Raw genomic sequence first — 24645 nt, 5'->3', positions numbered from 1 at the left:
TGTAGATTAGTTGTTTATTTCAAGGTCAATGAAGTAAAGTGCAACAATGGCTTACAATGAAAGTCAAGTGAGGGGGTTGCATCCCTAATACAAACACAGACAATATCAGACTGATTATATTCTTTATGAGAATGTAAGACATGAAGCAGGAATCAAACTGAGCTGATTTTTGGAGCTTTTGTAATTAATTAATGAGCATGTGTTGGCTTCAGGTGACGCTTCAGTGATGCATAGAAATGACACAGTAACAACAAATGAACTCCTCTGTGGGATTTATGAACTGGATATCAAACACAGATGAGGAAATGAAGAGGGAAAAAAAAGAAGTCTTTACAACATATACACAGGTTCTTCAGTGTCACACAATTATGATTTCAAAGAGGTGATGTCGAGAAAACAAAGGATTACATGTTTACTGTCGTCAAAATAACTCCAGTCAGCGGAGACAGTCTGTACAGAAAGTTTGCTGACGTAACGTCAAAGGCTGTAGGTGTCCTCGGGTAACTCTCCCAGGAGCTCGTCCAGGTCATCATCTGCAGATCAGACACGCATAGAGAGGCAACAACATGCAAGAATGTGTAATTCACATGGTAGAAAACTGAGAAATCATTACCTGCCTGGAATTGGTGTTGAAAATGATCGTTTTCATGTAAATATTAGGGCTGAGCGATTAATCGTTTTCCATTCGAATTCGCGATTTGAAAGAATGAGATTAGCTACATGTTAAGACCGCGATTAATCAAATGTGAAATATTTAGTTGGATGTTTGATTGTAACATTTGATCTTTTCATTATTATATTTTGTTTTTTCATAAGGCAAATGCTGGAATAATGTTAAACATCACAGATTGTTTACAGCAATGTCCTATTTTCAGTGGATTTTTTCATTTATTTTTTATTACTTTATTTAACATGAGCGTAGAAGGCGCAGTATGTACTGTAGCTAAAATAAATAATAAACGCAAATCGAATCGTAATTGCAATATCTGGCAGGAAATAAGCAATTCGATTTTTTTCCAATAAATCGCTCAATATGTAATATTATGTGGGGGTTTTTTGGGATCAATTTTTATTATTTGTTAGCACCATTTATCATACAGATATACAGAACAAATTCCACAATACATGCCAGGTAATGTCATGTGGTGACCCTAATATTTTTAAAATTTTTGCCTTTATTAGACCGCACACAGTACAGAGGTAGATGGGACATAAGCAAAGAGAGCCCCCCGCCTGGAAATTAACTTTGTGGTTGAGCTTGGACAGTTTAATGTTGTTCTGTGTATAGATAAAATGAAAAAGTAGTGTTCAATGCTCAGTCTCTTATACAAGTGATCGGCTCTGAAAATCACCATCAACTGCAACAGAGTTGCAATTACAAGAGCTGTCCAGACAGTCCGTCCAGAGAGCACAGAAACGGGAGCAGTTAACAAAACATTAAGACGATCGTGTTACCTAAATGTGGTCTGGGTCAATTTATCAAGAGAAAGAAAAAACACACATTTCATTTTAGTTTTAAAAAGGCTATAGCCACGCTTTCAGTCTAAAAAAGGATGTAATGGCCCTTACACAACCAAAAAACAAAACAGCTGAATGGATGAAAAACTATTTTTTTGCTATTGTTAGACTTTGCTAGCAAAAATGTAAGATGTAGTCAGAGGGTGGCGCCAGAGGAAAGGCCACGTTGCTACCTAAATCAAAACGGTTCATCCTCTGCACAGTAATGGACTGCATTTATACTGTATAGCACTTTTTACCATTTTACCTCTCAGTTATCCATCCACACACACCAATGGCAACGAGGTCCTGAGCCAAAGCGGTCAACGTCAACGTCCGTTACATTCAAGCCATTGCCAAATAAGTTGCTACAAAGCTAATTAAGACTATCAGCTCCACACAATTCTCTCCGTATTTCTCAGTATGACTATGTTCAGAAGATTGTGGCGTCCGATGACTTTCACGCGCAGAAGCTCGAGTGAAGAATTACCTCTTCTGAAGAGTCCATCATGTTTTTTTAATCCTCCGTTTCCTCCTTGGCTACTAGCAACTGCGTGGAGGAGGGGTGGGGGCTGTGCACGATCACGTAAGGCTTGTATTATGTGGACGCGCCAACAGTTTTGTTGTCATTACTTAGAATTCCTCATGGGGGAGACAGAAACTATGCACTATAGCTTTAATTAAAAAGAAAATTCCCCCTCCTCAATATCTATAGTCTTTTCTTATTCTTTCTGATACGTCTGAGTGGAATTTCTGATCTGTTGATGGATCAAAGTCATTAGTATTCATCTTTTGGGGACGTTGATTGCTTTTTATGACAATCCATTTAGTAAAAGTGTCTGGAATATTTGACTCTGGACGAGTCTTTGACTGATGGACAGACATTAAGGTTGCCTGGAGCCATTTCACATGCCGAACTTGGCTCGTCTCCCATGTTTCATATAATTATGAGATGAATAGGAGTTGGCGGCTGATCAGACCAATCGTGTCATTTTATAATACAGTTTCAGCCTCTGCTACCTTGTATCGTGAACCATCATGTGCATCTAGGTTTTTGCCATTTTACTGACTGAATAATAAAAAGAAAAAAGAAAATGAATCAAACTGAAACCTTTGGTTAGTTGCAGTTTTCGTGCAGAACAATGCAATCAATCAAGTTTTGCTGCAGATTGGGTTTGGGTCCGCGAGTCCAATGTTAATGTCTCAAAAGAACCAGAAGGTGTTGCTGTTCCATTCAGCAAAAACTTAATTTTACTGGAGTCTGACAGTTGGCAACCCTGGGATGTGACTAGTATTAATCTCTCTGTCTCTCTCTCTCATTACAAGTGTTACTACATATTAGAGAGTGACTAGAATTCTGCCCTACAAAACAAAAAGGCAGTAACTGCATTTTTGGTCAAAAATGAGTAATTATCATTTTCATGACATTCAAGGCATCCTTTGTTATGTGACAAAACATCTTATCTCAAATGTGTGTCGTTTTGGAGAAAAATGGTAGTCGTTTGTACATTAACTGCAAAAAGCCCTAGTGAAACAAAGCATGAGTACAGTAACTGCAAAATAGGTGTAAAATATCAAATTAAATATGAGGATTGATATGTACAAAGAATAAGCTAATATAAAGTAACAAAAACCACATGTCCAATAATCTACCTACAACTACTTAGCTGGATGACAGGATAACTTGATAACTAGCTTAGCAATGTGAGACTTTAAGCAGCCGTTTCAGCACCAGAACAGCTTACGGGTGGAAAATATTGACCTAAAATAGTCAAATTAGTTTTGGTTTTGGTATATCCATGTTCAGAAAAACAAATGGTTCCAATTATTTCAAAACAGTGTATCTAACACACCCAGAGCCCAAGTTGAGGCAGAATAGTTTTTGGAGAATCTGTAGTTACTGCCTTTTTCCTTGGTATGGTGCCACGTTTTGGGTAAGTAATACAAAGCAAGAATACAGTAACTGCAAAATAGGGGTAAAATATCAAATTAAATATGAGGATTGATATGTACAAAGAATAAGCTAATATAAAGTAACAAAAACAGCCACATGTCCAATAATCTACCTACAACTACTTAGCTGGAAGACAGGATAACTTTAAAGTCATTTTTCTCAGTTCTGCACTCTGCGTAGTTACTGCCTTTTTGCTTTGTAGGGCAGAATTAGTCTCTCGCTCTCATTACAAGTGTTATTACATATTAGAGAGTCTCTCTCTCTCTCACACTCTCATTACAAGTGTTATTACATATTAGAGAGTCTCTCTCTCTCTCACTCTCTCACTCTCTCTCTCACACTCTCTCTCACACACACACACTCTCTCTCACACTCTCTCATAGACTCACTCTCACACACTCACTCTCACACACTCACTCTCATACACTCACTCACACTCTCACATTACAAGTGTTATTACATATTAGAGGCCCCACCTGCATCCCAGCCTGAGTCCTGTGCTGCTGTGTTCCCAGAAGGCTGTCTGGGGCCTCTGCTGGAGCCGCCTCTAGTGTCTCCTGGGGCTTTAGAGTCTTCGCCTCGCTCTGAGCATTTCCCCCCGTCTAGTCCCTCGTCATCCTCCTCGTCAAACATCAGCTGCATCCGGGACACAGGCTCCCGGAGGAGGGCGGAGGGAGGCCGAGCAGGTGGCCGCAACATCGGCTCCTGGATAGCAAAAAGAGACAATGTTTTGAGGGGACAGCTGACAGGTCGACGGAGCTTTTCTGGATGACAGATTTCACATTGGACTGTGCTATTCCTGTTTTTTAGGCCGCCAGTCGCGGTGCTCACCAGGACGAGCGGGGGGAGCTGAGCGGAGGACAGGCTGATTCCATCGGGGGCGTAGATCCTCAGCAGATTGTTGGGCGTCACGTTCAGGTAATGGTTACGATGGGAGGGGGAAAACACACCCACCTGTCCACAGAGAGCGAGCCATACGTGGGTTTGCGGCCACTATATATTCAGGTTACGCTAAAATACTGAACTGCGGTTACCATCATTAAAGTTTGAAGAAAGGGAAGCGGGGAGTCTCACTTGTTTGAGCAGGAGTACAGCTCCCACCTTCAGCTCCTCCACTCGGTCCTCCAGGAGACGCCGATGCACTGTTCCCTGAATCTCCCCTTCAGTCAGATAGATTAACAACAGAACTATGAGCCAATCCCAAAGAATCATTTAGAAACAATAAATGGTTACGTCCAAGATGTCCTTACTCTCCACTTCCTATACAACTCACATATTAGTTTATGGGGGAGAAACACAATTGCAATAAATTAAAATGTGTGTTGATCTGCAAAATGAAATCTTATTAAAGATGCTATATTTAAGCAAATTAACACCTTCATCCACTTTAATTGTGGACTTTCCTTTAAAAAGAATACTCCACCACATTTAGCAGTGCGTAACACCACCCCACTCCTCATGGACAACTTAAAAAAAGGATAAAAACTATGCAGCCAAATCAGAGGGTGTGTGTGTTTATTTGGCTGCAATTAAGAATCATTTTCATTATCAATAAATCACATTTTTCTTTTTTTTCATTTTTTAACTCTATAAAATATCAGAAAATACCCAACTCCATCCAGAATTTGACCCAACCTGTCAACAGGAAGGAAGCAGAAAACGTTAGTATTTTTGCTTGATAAAAACGACTTAAAGGTGCAGTACGCGATGCTGCGCAAAGATTGTTGAGAATTGAACTTCAAGGGATACTTCACCGATTTACCATTAAGCTTTGTATCAGTAGAAACACGGTAGTATTTTTGAATGACCGTGCTTCCCTCCCTCATGTCCCCCTGAGAGGGGAGATCTCTGTATTGTGGGTCTGGAAAAATTCATATCGATGATGCAAAAATCGTTATTTTACGTCCTCGGTATACATTTTTCCAGAGGCAAAGGACTACAGCCAGTACTTCCGCATAGCCCATAGGGGGTTGGACTCCGGGCCTTTTCCGAAGATTGCCGAGGTAAAAACGAATGTCAGCCATCTTGAATCATCGCTTAGCTTCTCAGCAGAAACAGATTTATTCACCCCGAAGGAAATTTTAGAACAACAATTATGTGCATTCAAACTACCGCACACGTGTACAAACGGGATACATTGGTACAGATCGGAGAATATGCAGGACACTTTATTACAGACGGAATACTCAACACAGCTTCGCCTGCCTGCTATGGAGACCAGCGGTGTTGCTCGATGCCTCTGGCCGGTAAAGGGACATCATCAGCGGGGAACGTTGAACGAGCGTGCCGGTGAAAACTAACTACTAAAGTAGTTACTACTAAACTAACAACTAAAGTTGAGTTGACTGTCTCACTGTCTGTCTGTAACGGTAGGCGTGGCTTGGGAGTAGACGCTAAAGCAGCGAAGCAAGTGCATTCTGGGATTTGGTGTCTTTCATCCACATGAGCCAAAAACACATTTTCTGGCTTTTCTCGGCCTAGAAGCCACCAATTTCTAAAAACATTTCACATTTCTACTACATAAGTGACCCAATTTAAAGCTCTATTCATCTTTCCAACGGTGAAATATCCCTTTAACTGCCAGACAAATACACCCCTCCCCCTTCAGAAGCTCTGCCCCCCAGATTCACAGACAGATAACTACTGGCCGGCACATTCACATGTCTATGTCTGTCTGATTTGTTTTCATTTGTCTGATCCCCCCCCCTACCATATGGGGATTCACCCGAGAGCAATTAATCAATTCTGGACAAATTCACAACAACAACGTGTAAGAACAATTGGAATGTGCTGTATGTAAAACTTGCTTAACCTATTGACGATGAGTTCTACCATTTTGCATTTAAAGACTTGTGCCTAGATGTTTTTTTTTGATTGTTTTTTTTTTTTTTTTTTTTTTGGGGGGGGGGGGTAGGACAATTCAACGGACATCCAGTATATTATATTTTGATCAACATGACATAAGCAATTGATTATGTAAAATGCAGCAGACAATTGTACATGATCAATTGCATGCATGTACAAAAGCAATTACAATTTGACCAAAACAATGTGACTAGATCATGTGAAGGTTGAACAAGCCGTTTTGAGAATGTCAATTGTGATCTGAGAAATGTACCAAAGCGACTGAGAAAAACTGTAACACCAGCGCGCACATAAAATAGAGAGCTATGTGACTGTGAGGAGACATTCACTGAATTTGACAAAAAGTGTATTGCATTAACATCACTTACTATACCTTTTAGCCATTCAATTTGGTGATTTAATTGTCCTGCCGATTGATTAATCGGCTACATTTTCAACACTATATAGTCGTGACAGGCCGACAGCAGATTTGGAGATAACCGCCTGCTGGAGACAAAAGCTGGAAACCTTCCAGCAGGTGGGATGCACATCACTGACAGAACGCTCCCTCGTGGTGTCACAGGCACTTCAAACCCACCCACTGCTAATCACTGCCCATCTACTGCCGTTGAGTCACTAATAAGCACTTGAGTCCTGTGTTGAGTACGACATCCACTCCTAAGTGTTTAATCAGCCGACCACGTGTGGCTGCTCTCTGGCGGCCACGGCAACCGGCTAAGCTCAAGAGGAGCAGGAAAAGGAAAAGAGGTAAAGGAAAGAAGAAAGAGGCTTCCTGCTGTCGGGGCAGAACAGAGGAGTGTGTGTACTGCATATATATGCATGGATACCTGAGTGTGTAATCAAGCGTGTTTCTGCGGCTGAACTCTGCTCTCGTACCATGTGGAGCTCAATAAGGCGACTGCTCAGTGAGCAAATGGCAACCAACTCTCTCTTCTGTATTGCAAATTTATACACGGCTATAATGAGCCAGTGTGTGTGTGTGTATGTGTATATGTGTGTGTGTGTGTGTGTGTGTGTGTCCGTCCACTACCTGTTGGGTCTTTAAACACAACCTTGGCATCGGCGTGTGTGTGGATGATGCTCTTCAGGAGCACGGCCATGTTGGGCACTTTGTTTCTCGCCAGCTGTTTCAGTGCAGCCTACAATGATGAGGGAAAACAACCTATCAGCGTGAATCAAATGATGCAATGTTGAAGTAGTTCTTTTGAAAACAAATCATTTAGATAAATGCCTGTTAAGTCACTATCAATCGTCGAATGAGGTAACAACCCTTGCGTTTGCAAACAAAATTACAAACTGGCAGTGCACAGTTAGTGACTGGGAAGCGAATTTAAAGGTCCCATGACATGGTGCTCTTTGGATGCTTTTATATAGGCCTGAGTGGTCCCCTAATACTGTATCTGAAGTCTTTGTCCCGAAATTCAACCTTGGTGCAGAATTACAGCCACTAGAGCCAGTCCCACAATGACCTTTCCTTAGGATGTGCCATTTCTGTGTCTGTAGCTATTGAGGAGGAGAGAGGGGGGGCAAGGTGGAGGGTGGGGGTGTGGCCTTGACCAACTGCCACTTTGCTCGTTTGAAAGCCATGATGTCTCTCTCTCATGGGTGGGCCAAATTCTCTGGGCGGGCAAAGCAGAGAAAGGGGAGGTAACCTTACTCCTTATGACCTCATAAGAACAGTCTTCCAGATCGGCCCATCTGAGCTTTCATTTTCTCAAAGGCAGAGCAGGATACCCAGAGCTCGGTTTACACCTATCGCCATTTCTAGCCACTGGGGGACCATAGGCAGGCTGGGGGAACTCATATTAATGTTAAAAAACCTCATAAAGTGAAATTTTCAACAAACTTCGAGATTGTAACTTTCACTCAACACTAATGCAGAATTATTTGAGAAGAAGTAGCGTGTAAACATTTTAAGAGGTGTAACGGCTGATTAATCAATTAACTGAGCGTCTGAAAATGTATCTGCAACCATTTAGATAATCTGTTAATCTTTTAAAAGTAAAATATATTTTTTTTTCATATATGATTAAAAACTAATAAACTAATTATTCTGGGATTTTGGTTAGATAAATCATGCAATTTCAATACATCAGCCTTGAAACTATAATTTCCTTTACTATTTTATGACATTTTATAGACAAAATGATCATTCTCAAATTAAAATTGATCATGATATAATTGCTAGTCGAAGCTGTTAACATTTTACTCAAGCTGGGAATTTATCAAAAACACTAAGAAAATAAATTAGAGGTGCAACGATGAATCGATTAATCGATTAGTTGTCAACTATTAAATTAATCGCTAACTATTTTGATAATCGATTAATCGTTTGTCATTTTTTTATTAAAAAAAAATAAGATTTCTCTGATTCCAGCTTGTTAAATGTGAATATCTTCTAGTTTCTTCTCTCCTCTGTGATAGTAAATTGAATATCTTTGAGTTGTGGACAAAACAAGACATTTGAGGACGTCATCTTGGGCTTTGGGAAACACTGATCCACATTTTTCACCATGTTTTGACATTTTTATAGATCAAACAACTAATCGATTAATCGAGAAAATAACCGACAGATTAATCGACTATGAAAATAATCGTTAGTTGCAGCCCTAAAATAAATACAACGCATAAACTCCCAGTAACAGTTTTAAACTGTACATGTAACACATGTATTAGCATCTTCTTAAATGTGAATACGTTCTAGTTTCTTTACTTCTCTAGGACAGTAAACTGAATATCTTTGAGTTGTGGACAAAGCAAGACATTTGAGGACGTCATCTTGGGCTTTAGAAAACACTGATCGACATCTTTCAGCATTTTCTGACATTTTACAGACCAAACAACTAATCGATTAATCAAGAAAATAATCGACAGATGGAACATTTTATTGTTTAGTCGATAGAAGTGGGGAGGGCTGTGTGTTAATTTGTTTATTCATGCAAACAAGGCTTTTGGGAAACTGAGGTTCACGTACACAGCTTAACCTGAATGAGCTTAGCCAGCATCCTGCCACTGTCTCTGTGCATGTAGGTGCGGCCTGTGTCAACCCAACCTCCGACAGAAACCAACGTGTTTAAGCACTCGCAACGACGCAATACTGGCGAGTTATTCCACAGAGGACAGAACCCGGGGAGAGCAGAATAACAGCAGACTCTTCATTAGAGTGATTGATGAGTGATTGTACTGTTTATAATTGCAAAACTCCTCTGGTACGGCTCCTCCATTTGTCCTGATTAGGCCATAAGACCTCCAGCAGCGCCACACAGTCTGTTATGATGGAGGATAAATAAATAAAAACTACTTGCTTGACCTAAATAAAAACTTAGCGCAAATGCTTGAACTGGACTGAAATGGGAAATGGTTTTTAAGGAAGACTTCTGCGTTGAAGTTTACGTGTGTAAGGGAACAACAAAAACGTGCATTGGTAACAGGTCATCACCTTTCGGAGCACCATGACCACACTGTAGGAGTGCAGGAAGCATGAGGGGTTCCTCTCATCCAATCCCATCTCTGCCTTCATCGCTGCCCAGGCACCGCCGCTGAACTCGTCTTCTTCAGTCTGCGAGCTGGAGCCCTTTGAAATCGAGCAACATGACATCGTGACTTTGCGTAAACATACACGCCACTTTCACCTGTACACATTTTGAGCTATCCGCGTGTTTGTCTACGCTGCATACAGCGGACGGCAGTCTGAAACGTCACAGCGTAAACATACACGGCACTTTCTAAAGCCACGTGGCGTGTTATTGCGAGGCTACGTGTTATCGCGAGGCTACGGTTTGGTTTAGGAAACGTGACATGCGGGTTGGGTTTAGGAAAAGAACAAATGTGGAAAGGAAACATCACACGCGGGACACAAAGGAAACGTCACACGTGGTACACAATCCTTGCTCTCCTGGGTGAAAGTCCTGCGTTTGACCCATCCTCCACCCCGACCAATCTCCCTACGCGGATTTTCGCCCTTTCATACTACTCTCTACGGCGTCAATTCACACGCAATCGCAAGGTAATGTTAGTCAATGGAGGCCAATCGCCGTTGATAAACACTAAAAAGCGAGTATGCGTCTTGATAACACGCCAATAATGGCATACGAATTGGCGTGTCATACATACGCCACTTCATGAGGCCAGTCTGAATCGAGTCAAACATATACACTCACAAAGACCGACAGTTTCTGTGCACACCTGGCTTAAAAATATGGTTGGTTTTGAAGGTACAACGTCCAAAAAGAGAAAAATTAAATAAAATTAAACATCAAGTCATGTCAGAAATATCAAAGCATGTTGTAATTACTAAATAGTGAAACCCTCAGATTTTTCTATGAGCTGCTGTCGGCAAGACAACAAAAGTCATGTTGGAAACAATGAAAGTCTTGTCAGCTGCGGACAGGAAAATTATTAGTTATTGCTCCTCTGCTCCACATACAAATGTGCCTTTATCTTTGATTTGGCCTGACTTTGTTTGGTCATTTATTGTTTCTCTCGATGTAATAACTTGATAAAAACATCAATTCTGTGAAAGCAAATTCATCTAGTTTCTACGCTCACTTATTCTGTTCTGTGTCGCACAGAGGCGGAAGCTATCCCAGCATGCATTGGGGGAGAGGAAGAGCTCTATTAATAACTACAGTAGTGCTGAAGTGTTTTTTGAGCAACAAGCTTCTGACTGTGTCCATTAAGGAAGGGCATTTCATTTTTGAGTTGTAATATTTGACATAAAAGGGAAGCAAGGCTTAAATTGTGATTTAAATTCTGAAAGTTTTTTACTTGACCTCTGCTTGGACCCCTGCGACTCCCAACAGTTCCAGTGAAGGGTGAGTAAAAGCTGCAGGCTAACATTTCCTCTGAAAAGTAACTGCACAGTGCTTCAGAGGCAAGACCCTGTTGCTTTTAGAGGAGTTTAATGTGTGGACTTACATGAACATGGCATAAAAATCTACTTTCTTTGAACTCGCCTTCTTTGTACTACTTTCTGGTGGGCTCACTTTAAGGTGCCATGTCAAAGGACACATTTCCGTTCACTTCTTCCTCACTCCGCTCCCTGAGACTGGAGCAGGAGCTTCAGGAGTGGGAGGATGCTCGGCAAGCGTTGGCTCATAGGAGAGCCATGACAAGGGCCCCGCTGCCCCGGGCCCCCAGGCCTCCTCCCAGTTTGGTCATTTATTGTTTCTCTCGATGTAATAACTTGATAAAAACATCAATTCTGTGAAAGCAAATTCATCTAGTTTCTACGCTCACTTATTCTGTTCTGTGTTGCACAGAGGCGGAAGCTATCCCAGCATGCATTGGGGGAGAGGAAGAGGGGAGGGCCGTTATGCCGCCGCCGCCACTGCTACTCCTCCGCTCTTCATGGGCACTTGTTGCTTTGTCTTGTATAATATTAAACTTAACATTTGGGTTTTGGACTGTCGATCGGAGAAAACAAGACATTTGAATATTAACTCAAGCTTTGGGAAATTGTGACGGGCAATGTTCTACTATTCTCCGACATTTTGAAGACCAAACAATTTATAGAAAGGTCAAGAAAATAATCCATTCATTCGTAGATAAAAATCCATATCAAATGAAAACATGCTTCCATGTGTTTTGTGCATCTCTCTGTGCTTTCATTACCTGGCTTGGCGACCGGGCCACAGCACCGTGAGCAGGAGTCTGTGGAACAGAAACCACGATGTCGTCCAGGCTCTGACCCTGCGGCTGAGAGAGAGAGAGGAATTCAATGATCACATGGCACCATGGTGGAAAAACAATAGAAACTGATAGATTTCCATTAAAGCTTAGGTGGCAAAAACCACAGAGCTGCAGCGTAATTTCTAACCGTGAGGTTGAGATCACATGATTTCACAGCTTTGGTGCTTTTCGTTTCAAAAGGAGGCAACATCAACGCACTGCAACCAGGTACATACAAACAGGAACTGTATATGGCAGAGGGGGGAGCGCCGGCGCCCGATGAAACTAACCTGCTGTGGCAGGAATCCAGCGGGGCCGGGGAAGCGCCGGGTCCTGAGCTGGTGAGGCTCAGAGCGAGGCCTCTTCTTAGGAAGCTTATTGGAGGCCGATACCAACTGGACCAGGCGGTTGGTGAGGACCGGTGTGTGAAGGGGATAAGGGCTCAGAGAGCTCACACAGGGGGAGGAAGAGGACGCTGGGGAGACCGTCTCAAAGAGGACGCGGGCCTGAGGGGAGGGCACGGGAGATGCCCATGGTCTCTGAGGCCTGTTTAGTGTCCTGGAAATGGGGCTGGGGGCAGGAGAAGGCGCAGTAAGGCCAGCAAAAACACGAGGACTCTGTGGAGGGGCTGGCAGGCAAGCAGGACGGGGATTCAGGGATCGCAGAACAGGAGTGGAGGAGCTCCGAGGAGGTAGGTCATGAATAGATGAGCCAGAAGCCTGGCGTGCAGTGCTAAAGTCTCTCAGGGTCCGATTAGGTTGTGTCTGACTTGCTCCACAGGTTGGGGGGCGCAGCGTTTTGGCAGAAAATGCAGGATTGACCGCGGGCGCAGGTGGGGTTGGAGCACGAGGCTGCCCCATATGGCCGTCAAACTCATCCAGGTCTGCCAGGTCAACATCCCAATCATCAAAATCATCCTGAGCCACGCTGGGCTTCCCCTCGGTGTTGCAGTGACTCTGTTGTGATGCCAAATGAGGCTGAGAGTTATTCAGTGTGGGAGGGCGGGGCTGAGCGCAGGAGGAGGGCTGTCTCAAACCCAGAGCAACAGTTTGTCCAGCAGTAGTGTGCGTCCCGGCGGCCGATCTCTCTCCAGTTTGCTGAAGGCAGTTTTTCTCCGGCTCTCTGTGAGCAAGAGAGGAAGCCCGCAGCGTGCAGGATGACACAGCAGCTGCCACATCGGCTGGTCCAGACGCTGAGCGGACAGCCCAGTCTGTCCCGAGCAGGTCCTGGGAAACACACACACACACACACACACACACACACACACACACACACACACACACACACACACACACACACACACACAGAGTGTGAGAGAGGGGGAACAGAAGGAGGATCATTATGTTACAGTATGTGAGCAGCCTTTATTAACAGTTAAGTAAGATCAGGTGTGTCGGAGTCTGCTGGGATTCACCTCATCATCAAAGTCCTCACCAATGCTGAACAGGCCCGTTAATCTGCAGGTCTGTAACAGAGGTTAACAACCGATGATTAAATGTCTTCACATTATGTGCAGCAATAAACGTCCAAATGCGATTTAACGGCTGAAACTAGTGTGTCACCTATCTGCATGAAACGCCTTGGTAGCATAGCTTAGTTAGCTCAGATTGTTTTTATTTGTTTGCTGGATTGGTTCACTTACCATCGCAGTCATGAGATATCGCGATGAAAGCTGTATTTAATCAGTTCGCACACCAAACTTACTGAGACATTGGATGCCATTCAATCACTGCGTATAAATATTTGTTGTAGTTTGGCTCCCATATTTCTAACTTAACTACGAAACGCTGCTAACCAGCGAGCTAAATGAAAACTGTAGGTGGGCTGAGCTGCTGCTTGGTACCGCGCCGCCACGTTCAAACACGACGTAATGACGTAGGATATGTTTTACAAAGAGTGTTTAAACATAGCGTGACGATTCACTCCTACTCCCAAGTACCTTCGTTTTTCTTTTCTTTTAGTTAAAATACATCGATTTTACTGCGTTATTCCTCAATTCCTGTGTTAAATTAAAACTATTTCTAAAACATGTACTTAATCTCTAAAAGAAAGGGAAATGAGAGGACAGACATCTAAACAAAAACTGTTGGAGCACTAGAAATAGTCTATCTGTGGAAAAAAAACATAAAACTAAAAAACTAAATCCACACTTGTGCCACCACCACAAACCATGTCACTATAAAAAGTGAGTGGACTCACTCCAGCACACCCATGACACCCCTATATGCCACGGCCAAGGAATGATATCAGTTCCTTTACATCTTCTGGGTGTTATTTTACTGGGTCACTGCAGCAAATCAAAATCCTATCAGTTTTACATTCGGAAGGACAGATTATCCTAAAACAATGTACCAGTAATGGCTGAATCATTTTCCAAACATAAATTAACACATTGGTTTTATATAACCATGTCACACTGCATGTCCAAATTCAGAATTTCTACAAGAAATACATGACATTAAGGATGATCTCACAATGCTTTGTCCTCACTGTGCCTTTAAATCAGATGGAAGCTGTAAATGGCTCAGGTTATATCAGGTAGGCCTATGGTTGCCAACACTTACAGTATCACACACGCTCACGAAGAAAGTTGCGAACCAAACAGTGTAATAGCCACACTGCATTTCAAAAGTTGTGATCTTCAATTGACAACTGACAATACCACAGCGCCTGCTATATAGCTGGATAGAGATGCTGTCTAAGTTGACATTTCTTGGTTCTTTTGTTAAAATGACGGAATGGGGGATATAAATACTGGATCAATACTGCCATCTGGTGGCCATTTAAGGTAATACAAGTATCAGCTTGCATTCTGCTCTATTAATAACTACAGTAGTGCTGAAGTTTTTTTTTGAGCAACAAGCTTCTGACTGTGTCCATTAAGGAAGGGCATTTCATTTTTGAGTTGTAATATTTGACATAAAAGGGAAGCAAGACTTAAATTGTGATTTAAATTCTGAAAGTTTTTACTTGACCTCTGCTTGTACCCCTTGTGACTCCCAACAGTTCCAGTGAAGGGTGAGTAAAAGCTGCAGGCTAACATTTCCTCACGACGCTGAAGTTGGCATCCGATTCGCAGCTTCCGATTCGGCAGTTAAGGGGAAATTTAAGGGGAACTTAAAACTGTCCGATTTACATCGCTAAGTGACTGATCTAGAGTTTAGATTCTCGGCCCGAGCCCGACCCGAGCCAGACCGGTGTTACACCGAAATCTGTGACCCATCGAGATCGGTGTCCCCCTACCTCAACCTGAACCAAACCCCTGTCCCTAACCTTAACCACGGAAGGGGGCGCTACGCTTTTAACAGGAGGGACACAGATCACGACGGGTCACAGATTTCGGTGCAACACCGGACCTCGGGTCGGGCTCGGGCCGTTATTTTCCGCCACATCCTCGGGCCATTATCCATTACCTTATTATCCTATTTGGGTGGGGAGAAAGCTATGCCATAATCAGAAATATTATAAACATATATATAGGCTATATAAAAGTAACAAATGTGTAGCCTACAAAAGTTAGGTTGCAGTTACAAAATGCAGCACTTCATGCGCGGAGTCTCCTCCTCTCGCACGCATCACACCGGGAGCTTGAAGATGTAAAGAAAAAAAGAAAAACAGGAAAATTAACTTTGAGCAAGTGTGGAGGAAAGTCGGAGGTATGGAAGAAGTTTAAACAAGTCGTGGGCAGTGACAACAATATGTTGTTCATCATTGTTTCTTTTTTTTACGTTTCTTCATTCGGATCCACTTGCGATCCGTTCCATTCTAAACAAACAGCGCAGTTTACATGCTTCGTCCTTGTTGTTCTAAACAGATTTCTGTAGTTCAAACAACTCTGAATTGTAGTTGAGAACGTCAGTTATAACGGCCCACGTATTAAAAAAATGGTCGGGTTTAAATCGGGCTCGGGTTCATAATTACAGTTAATGTGTCGGGCACAACGTGCTCGGGCTCGGGCAGGTTTGGGCTTGATTTTTTGGGCCGATCTAAGCTCTAGACTGATCCTCCGTTTTTTGAACCTCTTACTGTATTGAATGAGTGTTAGTCATTAAGGTAAATTAGTAATTATGTCTAAAACACACTTTTAGATTTGTGAAAGCTTTATTGTCTTGATGAGAACACAATAAAGGGAGATTTTACTGTTTTTTTGCATATGTAGACCGCATTAGACCAGGTCTAGATTCAAAACCACAATACCTAGACTGGTCAAATCTGGACTACATTATCCCAGAGAGTCTAAGGAGTGTTAAGAACACATTTTCAGATTTGTGAAAGCTTTATTCTATTTGTGAAAATGCAATAAAGGGAGATTTTACTGTTTTTTTCACACATAGACCACATTGGACCAGGTCCAGATCCAAAACCACAATACTTAGACTTATCAAATCAGGACCGAATTATCCCAGAGAGTCTAAGGAGTCTTAAAAACACAATTTCAGATTTGTGAAAACTTTATTCTATTTGTGAAAATGCAATAAAGGGAGATTTTACTGTTTTTTTCACATATAGACCACATTAGACCAGGTCTAGATCCAAAACCGCAATACCTAGACTTGTCAAATCAGGACTACATTATCCCAGAGAGGCTAAGGAGTCTTAAAAAACCCAGTTTGAGATTTGTGAAAGCTGTATTCTATTTGTGAAAATGCAATAAAGAGAGATTTTACTGTTTTTTGCATATGTAGACCACATTGGACCAGGTCCAGATCCAAAACCACTACACCTAAACTTGTCAAAACTGGACAAGAATTAACCCAGAGAGGCTAAAGAGTCTTAAAAACAGATTTCAGATTAGTAATGCTTTTATAGCAGGTCCACTGTTTTATTTATTGCCACAGCATGGCCTTTGCTAATTGACATTCAATGTAGAAGTCCACGTCTCTCCATGTCATTTCTTATATCCATGAGCAGGTCTTCCTTCTCACTTCAAAAGAAAAGTAGAAAAAGTTATTTTTACCTTTTGGAAACCTGGTCTAATGTGGTCTACATATACAAACAACAGTAAAATCTCTCTTTATTACATTTTCACAAATAGAATAAAGCTGTCACAAATCTGAAACTGTGTTTTTAAGACTCCTTAGACTCTCTGGGATAATGTAGTCCAGATTTGACAAGTCTAGGTATTGTGGTTTTGAATCTAGACCTGGTTTAATGTGGTCTATATGTGAAAAAAACAGTAAAATCTCCCTTTATTGCATTTTCACAAATAGAATAAAGCTTTTACAAATCTGAAAATGTGTTCTTAACACTCATTAGACTCTCTGGGATAATGTAGTCCTGATTTGACCAGTCTAGGTATTGTGGTTTTGGATCTGGACCTGGTCTGAAGTGGTCTACATATGCAAAAAACAGTAAAATCTCCCTTTATTGCATTTTCACAAATAGAATAAAGTTTTCACAAATCTGAAACTGTGTTTTTAAGACTCCTTAGCCTCTCTGGGATCATGTAGTCCTGATTTGATAAGTCTAAGTATTGTGGTTTTGGATCTGGACCTGGTCTAATGCGGTCTACATATGCAAAAAACAGTAAAATCTCCCTTTATTGTGTTCTCATAAAGACAATAAAGCTTTCACAAATCTAAAAGTGTGTTTTAGACATAATTACTAATTTACCTTAATGACTAACACTCATTCAATACAGTAAGAGGTTCAAAAAACGGAGGATCAGTCACTTAGCGATGTAAATCGGACAGTTTTAAGTTCCCCTTAAATTTCCCCTTAACTGCCGAATTGGAAGCTGCGAATCGGATGCCAACTTCAGCGTCGTCATTTCCTCTGAAAAGTAACTGCACAGTGCTTCAGAGGCAAGACCCTGTTGCTTTTAGAGGAGTTTAATGTGTGGACTTACATGAACATGGCATAAAAATCTACTTTCTTTGAACTCGCCTTCTTTTTACTACTTTCTGGTGGGCTCACTTTAAGGTGCCATGTCAAAGGACACATTTCCGTTCACTTCTTCCTCACTCCGCTCCCTGAGACTGGAGCAGGAGCTTCAGGAGTGGGAGGATGCTCGGCAAGCGTTGGCTCATAGGAGAGCCATGACAAGGGCCCCGCTGCCCCGGGCCCCCAGGCCTCCTCCCAGGCAGCAACGGCTCCAGGAGGTCCGGGCCCCTCCACCCCAGGTCCGGTGCAGAGACACGGCCGTGCACAACACCTTCATGTGGGGGGACATGAAAGGAGTGTATGCGGTGCTGAAGGACCCTGCGATGGTCAACGCCCTGATGGAGACGGTGCATGAGGAGATGCTGTGGGCTCCAGAGATGGGTACGAGTTCAAAACCTCTTATAATATAATGACCATATTTTGTTCAGTGAGTTTACACTAATGCCTTCCGGACGGCGCTATCCGCCGCCTCCCAGAAAGACCATTACTCCAAATTGTTTATTCCCTCTGCAATTAAGCTGCTGAATGCGGAGTAGCTGTCCTGAATGTAATGTATTTTGCACAAACCTCATATTGGTTGTGTGTGTAAAATTGGTGGATTGTAATTGGTTATGTGCAATACACTCTGCACTTTATCGATTTTATTATTCTATTTCGTCTTTCTTTATCTTACTTTATCGTCTTTATTCAGTTCTTATTTCAAATATTTTCTTGTTGCAGCCTATACTTCTGGTTCTCGCACTTTCCCATAGGCCTTTTTATTGTGCTCCCTCTGTCACTGATGACTGGCAGTGTGAATATGTATATACAGTCATGTGAAAAAATTAGGACACCCATGCTAAAGTTGACTAAAAAGAGGAATAAAAAAATCATCTTTTGGAAACTGATCTTAATGCCTTAATTAAAAAATGTGTATCGTAAATAAATAAATGTTCTTCCTTAAAATACAGTGGGCATAAGTAAGTACACCCCTATGTTAAATTCCCATAGAGGCAGGCAGATTTTTATTTTGAAAGGCCAGTTATTTCATGGATCCAGGATACTATGCATCCTGATAAAGTTCCCTTGACCTTTGGAATTAAAATAGCCCCACATCATCACATACCCTTCACCATACCTAGAGATTGGCATGGTTTTATTTCAGTTAGCCTAATAGCTGGTTTGATTTGCATTGAGAGATGATTTTATGGAAAGTACCCCATGCCAATCTCTAGGTATGGTGAAGGGTATGTGATGATGTGGGGCTATTTTAATTCCAAAGGCCAAGGGAACTTTATCAGGATGCATAGTATACTGGATCCATGAAATAACTGGCCTTTCAAAATAAAAATCTGCCTGCCTCTATAGGAATTTAACATAGGGGTGTACTTACTTATGCAAGAACATTTATTTATTTACGATACATTATTCATTCACAAAGAACATTGTTGTCCTTAAAGATTGGATTTTTCCTAATTTTTTTAATTAAGGCATTAAGATCAATTTGCAAAAAATTATTTTTTTTATTCCTCTTTTTAGACAACTTTAGCATGGGTGTCCTAATTCTTTCACATGACTGTAGGCCTATGTTTCAGTGGACTGTACAAACTGAATTGCCCTTTGGAGATAAATAAAGCTATCTGATTGGCTATATAATCTCACATAAATGCTGTTAACACTGAACAGGCTTCCTCTTCCTCTGTCAGGAATGTGGACGCTGAGCTCCAAGGTGAAGCAGACTTCAGCATTACGTCTGGCTGCCAGCAGAGGACACACAGGATGTGTGGAGGAGCTGCTGTTCCGTGGGGCTGAGGTGAACGCTGACCCCGGAGGTAACACGGCCCTCCATGATGCTTGTATGGGCGGCCATGCGGCTTGTGTCCAGCTGCTGCTCTCTCACGGAGCAGATCCTGACCTGCTGGCGGCAGACGGCAGCGCTCCTCTTCACCTCTGCACCTCTGCCCAGTCATTGCAGTGAGTGTTGTTAGAGGAGCTGACGACTAACCGTTTGTAGGCCTACAATATATTCATATCAATAACCACCACTGGGTTAACTGAAGTTGAGTTTTAAGTTCATCTTCTCTTTTTGATCAAAAATGTTCTTTTTTGAGTAATTTCCTCCTATTGTAATAAGAGTCTAATTTAAAAACCTAATTGTCTTACAATAAGACAAATGGCTCATGCAGAGTGTAAGAAAATTTAAATCTCTTTGAGAACCGAAAGATTTTCAATCTTCTTTCTTCCAAGAAAATTTTAACTTCAACTATTGTTAGAGAGAAAAGACTAGATGTTTTTGCAAATGTGAGCCTTTTGTTCCAGGTGTGCTGAGTTGCTGATAGACGGAGGTGCAGAGGTCAGTGTGAGGATGAGGGAGTCGAGGCTCACTCCTCTGCACGTGGCCGCCCGGCGAGGCCTGGAGGAGCATGTGGAGCTCTTCCTCAGCCACGGAGCAGATGTGTCAGCCACAAATCAAGAGGGGGAGACCCCTCTGAACGCTGCATGCTCCGGTGCCGAGAGGCCCTCTGAGGCCGGCCGCTATTTACGTGTGATTCAAAAGCTGCTGGATGCAGGAGCTGATCCCAGAACTGCAGGCAGGAAGCAGCACACCCCTCTGCACAATGCTTGTGCAAACTGCAGCCCCCGAATTGTGGACGTCCTCCTGCAGCATGGAGCCAAGGCAGATGTTGCCAACTGTGCAGGATACACACCAATGGACTGTCTGTTACAGGTAGCTCATGAGGGCTGGGTGGATATCAGGGTTAGTGTTAGTTAATAACAGTTATGTGAAACTGCAAAGATGTGAAGTTTAGAATCTGATTACAGTTATTACAGTTATTACAATCTGATTACAGTTATCTGATATAACTGTTACATAATAACAGTTATGTGAAACTGCAAAGATGTGAAGTTTAGAATCTGATTAATCCAGTAGAGAGCTATAACTATTAATTATTATTATTATAAAACGATTAACACTTTTTGCTTGTTTTTTAAGGTGGTTGAAGATTACCTAGGCCAGCAACCGGAAGCTGTAGCACGGTCACTTCTGAACCATGGAGCTCAGCCTGTTTCACCAAAGGTTAAAAACAACTACACTGAGAGAATCTGATACTGATACATGTCAAATGAGCTGTTTTCTAATGCACACCTGGTCGACAGGTGAGTAAATGGTAACAGAAATGGTTAAACTCCCCAAATTCTCAATGTGAAATAAGAACATCTTTATACTGAGGCCAAAGGCTGTAGCAAGCACCCAATCAAAAAAGGGGCCAAATTCAACAACTGAGACAATTACCACATCAATAATGAAGAAACATTATATGGTAAAATCTATAAAATTATAATTATTATAATAATACTGTTATTAACAAGAAATGTTCGAACAGGGAACAGGGGAGGGAGATCAAACAATACCCAGTCCAAGTCTTATATCCGAACTAGAAATATTCAAAGTCGTGGCCCCCCCCCCCTGCCTTGGTCTCCGTGCCAGCTCCGGCCCTTGTCCTCGTCCCTACACCTGTTAAGTGCAGCCGCTTTGGCCGCCTAGTCCGACCCCCACTGAGCGGACTGTGGGCCTGTTATTGTACTTGTGGACTTAACTGATTTGCACTTTTTTGGGGGGGAGAATTCTGGGGGGGCCTGTGTGGTGACCCACAATATTGAGACATTCACTGGAGACTGCGACTCCTTTAAGTAAGGAGCTCACTGGGAAGAGGGGGCGTTGTTGGGACACTACTTCAGGCTATGTGTAGATTGTGAGTAGGTCGGTGTAAACTGGAAGTGGAACCTGAAGCTGTCAGCTGTTGATAAAAAGTGAGAGTAAACAGACTCAAGTGAATTTAACTCCTCCGTCTTGTTTGTTCCGCACTCCCACATCATAAACTTCATTAAAAAACATACCAAAATGTTATGTTTCTGAAGTATATCAATGAAGACAACAGAATCCATTACTATTAAAGCTTTAGTGCGTAACGTTTTGACACAATCCATCCATCCATCCATCTTCGTCCGCTTATCCGGTCTCGGGTCGCGGGGGCAGCAGCTCCAGCAGGGGACCCCAAACTTCCCTTTCCCGAGCCACATTAACCAGCTCCGACTGGGGGATCCTGAGGCGTTCCCAGGCCAGGTTGGAGATATAATCCCTCCACCTAGTCCTGGGTCTTCCCCGAGGCCTCCTCCCAGCTGGACGTGCCTGGAACACCTCCCTAGGGAGGCGCCCAGGGGGCATCCTTACCAGATGCCCGAACCACCTCAACTGGCTCCTTTCGACGCGAAGGAGCAGCGGCTCTACTCCGAGCTCCTCACGGATGACTGAGCTTCTCACCCTATCTCTAAGGGAGACACCAGCCACCCTCCTGAGGAAACCCATTTCGGCCGCTTGTACCGCTTGACACAAATAAACACCAATTGATAAATTCAAGCCGTTGCCAAATGAGTTGCTACAAAGCTAATTAAGACTATCAGCTCCACCAACTCTCTCTGTATTTCTCAGTATGGCTGTTCAGAAAATCGTCCAGCGTTTCGCACGCAGAAACTCAAGTGAAGATAATTACCTCTTCTGAAGAGTCCATCATGTTTTTTTAATCTTCCGTGTCCTCCTTGACTACTAGCAACTGCGTGGAGGAGGGGTGGGGGCGGTGCGCGATCACGGAAGGCTTGTATCATGTAGACGCGCCGACAGTTTTCTGGTCATTACTTAGAGGTAAAGTAAAGAGTCCAATACTACAACACATTCGGCCAATATATTAATGCAATAATAATGAAGACAGGTGTTAAAATAGTGAAAAACTAACACAATATGAGGCCAAGAAATAATCTAAATACAAAGCATAAAAGGTTCTAGCACATGTAATACTGTAAATATCAAGTCAGACAGACGAGGATTAACCTCTAACATCTATCATCTTTTCAGGTAGTTTGACTCTAGAAATCTTTTTAACAAGTTGGATAGTGTGATTATTTCTTTGCTCTGCACAGATGTTGAAGCAGTGTGTCCTCTCTCCTGCCACTCTGGAGGTGATGCTGAACTCGTACACATCCATCCCTCCCTGTGAGTGGATGGACTCTCTGCCCACTGAGATATATGAGGTGAGCAGCGTTTAAATCACCTCTTCTCGTCTCGTACTATCCAGTGCTCTAAAGTGGTTTTGTTTGTCCCTACGCTGCCTCAGGAGCACCGGCCTTTCTTCGACCTGGCGCGTCAGCAGAGCGGCCAGCCTCGCTCTCTGCAGCATCTCTGCCGATGTGCTTTACGCCTGCGCCTCGGAGGCCGATGTTTCGCAGCAGTCAGTGAACTGGACATTCCCAGCTCTGTGAGGGATTACCTGCTGCTGTGTAAGGACGGGACACTCCAATAACTTCATATTGTGTGTGTGTGTGTGTGTATATATATATATATATATATTATATATATTTATTTTTTTTATATTTGAAAACAAGTTTTTATTAGATTACAATAACCTGTTTCAGTTACTTTTTTTTTTCCTTCAAACTAATACTTTTCTTTTGTCAACTTTGTCAACACTTTCAGATGGACTTTCTGTAAGAAAATACAAATAAACACAACTTTACCTCCTGTTGGAATATTATTTATTAACTTTTAATTTGTCTATATTGTATTGGTTGGTTGGTACTATTGTTTTAACACTAATGTCAGCAACAAAGTGCTTGCATATTAAACTTAATATGACATAACCATTGCATGCAAAAATAAACCTACAGTATTTACTCGCATAGCTTCTTTGAACACGGTATACACAAATGGAATACCATATGAGAAATAGGCACCACTAGTACTAACAGTAGTAGTAATATTGGGGCTGTAATATGCTTTTGTTATTTTTGCATTTTCCATAAAAACTGGCCAGAATATACATGAAGAGATCAGCGTGCAAATTATGCTACTGTATTTACTTAAGTGAATGCAAGACTTTTCCTCATAATTACTTTTTCAGCCTCCGTTTAAAATGTAATTAAAGATAAATGAAATACTTCATGTACAGTATGTATCTTGGATATAATGTTGCACGCTGTGTGCAGATAGAAACGTTTTTCTATTGTCCTGAATAGGCAGTGGTGGAGAAAGTATTCAGATCCTTTAGGAAAAAATACTAATAGCACTGTGAAAATAGTCTTACTGTTTATACTGTTACATGTAAAAGTTCAGCATTGCAAATGTTACTTTAGTAAAAGTTTGTAAGTATAATCATGAAAATGTGCTTAAATATTACAAGAAAAGTACTCAATGCAGAGAAATGTCCCCTGTGACTGTTATACTATTATATATTATATTATAAAATTATTATCACTCATGCAGTAACATTAAAACAGGATATTACGGTTGTAGTTGGTTGAGCTGGAACTCAATTTTTGTATAGGACTACAACTAATTATTGATACTTTTCATTATTGATTACGTCATTTTTTTCTCCATTAATCAATCAATTGCTTTTTGAAAAAAAAAATTCAGATAACAGAAATAAATGCCGTCATAATTACCCAGAGCCAAAAGTGACGCCTCACTTTTTTTTGTCCAACCAATAGCACAACATTTTCAAAAATAAATGAAAAGTAAAATGACAGTCTGGTTCACTCGAGACACTCACCTCTTCATTGTCTCCGTGCCAGAGGGATTATATATCTCACCATACTGTGGATATCTCGTTATATAGGTCTATTATACTACAGCCTGCTATATGACACCATATTGTATTTGATATTCTATTCAATTATATGCTATACTGCATGTACTGTTATATTGCTGTGCTATACTTTATATTATGTTATACTATATTACT

General features: G+C 41.8%; 2 protein-coding genes across 2 annotated transcripts; one reads left to right on the top strand and one right to left on the bottom strand.

Annotated features, from left to right (window-relative positions):
* Positions 1-13885, bottom strand: hrob (homologous recombination factor with OB-fold). The gene is made up of 10 exons (XM_031318811.2): positions 13629-13885; positions 13401-13451; positions 12277-13212; positions 11930-12013; positions 9756-9890; positions 7347-7455; positions 4526-4611; positions 4283-4405; positions 3928-4156; positions 1-533 (listed from the first exon to the last, which is right to left on the bottom strand). Exons 1-10 carry the CDS (start codon positions 13638-13640, stop codon positions 478-480), a joined length of 1821 nt encoding a protein of 606 aa, XP_031174671.1. The 5' UTR covers positions 13641-13885; the 3' UTR covers positions 1-477.
* Positions 13886-14043: 158 nt separating this feature from the next.
* On the top strand, positions 14044-23233 carry asb16 (ankyrin repeat and SOCS box containing 16). Its single transcript, XM_035996754.1, has 7 exons — positions 14044-15004; positions 17909-18250; positions 19555-19822; positions 20168-20576; positions 20844-20927; positions 22826-22936; positions 23020-23233. The coding sequence occupies exons 2-7, from the start codon at positions 17914-17916 to the stop codon at positions 23203-23205; spliced, it is 1395 nt and encodes a 464-aa protein (XP_035852647.1). The 5' UTR covers positions 14044-15004; positions 17909-17913; the 3' UTR covers positions 23206-23233.
* Positions 23234-24645: the final 1412 nt, after the last annotated feature.

The sequence above is a fragment of the Sander lucioperca genome, chromosome 21 (genome assembly GCF_008315115.2).
Source record: "Sander lucioperca isolate FBNREF2018 chromosome 21, SLUC_FBN_1.2, whole genome shotgun sequence".
NCBI lineage: Eukaryota > Metazoa > Chordata > Actinopteri > Perciformes > Percidae > Sander > Sander lucioperca.
This window is presented reverse-complemented; position numbering and strand designations above follow the sequence as displayed.

Excerpts from the sequence above, each read along its gene's own strand:
- hrob (XM_031318811.2), bottom strand. Across the intron at positions 4,612-7,346 it reads TGTGTTTAAAGACCCAACAG|GGGAGATTCAGGGAACAGTG; the intron begins GTAGTGGACGGA and ends ATCTGACTGAAG. Across the intron at positions 4,406-4,525 it reads CTGTACTCCTGCTCAAACAA|GTGGGTGTGTTTTCCCCCTC; the intron begins GTGAGACTCCCC and ends CTCTGTGGACAG.
- asb16 (XM_035996754.1), top strand. The coding sequence starts at position 17,914 with ATGTCAAAGGACACATTTCCGTTCACTTCTTCCTCACTCCGCTCCCTG. Across the intron at positions 18,251-19,554 it reads GCTGTGGGCTCCAGAGATGG|GAATGTGGACGCTGAGCTCC; the intron begins GTACGAGTTCAA and ends TTCCTCTGTCAG. Across the intron at positions 20,577-20,843 it reads CAATGGACTGTCTGTTACAG|GTGGTTGAAGATTACCTAGG; the intron begins GTAGCTCATGAG and ends TTGTTTTTTAAG.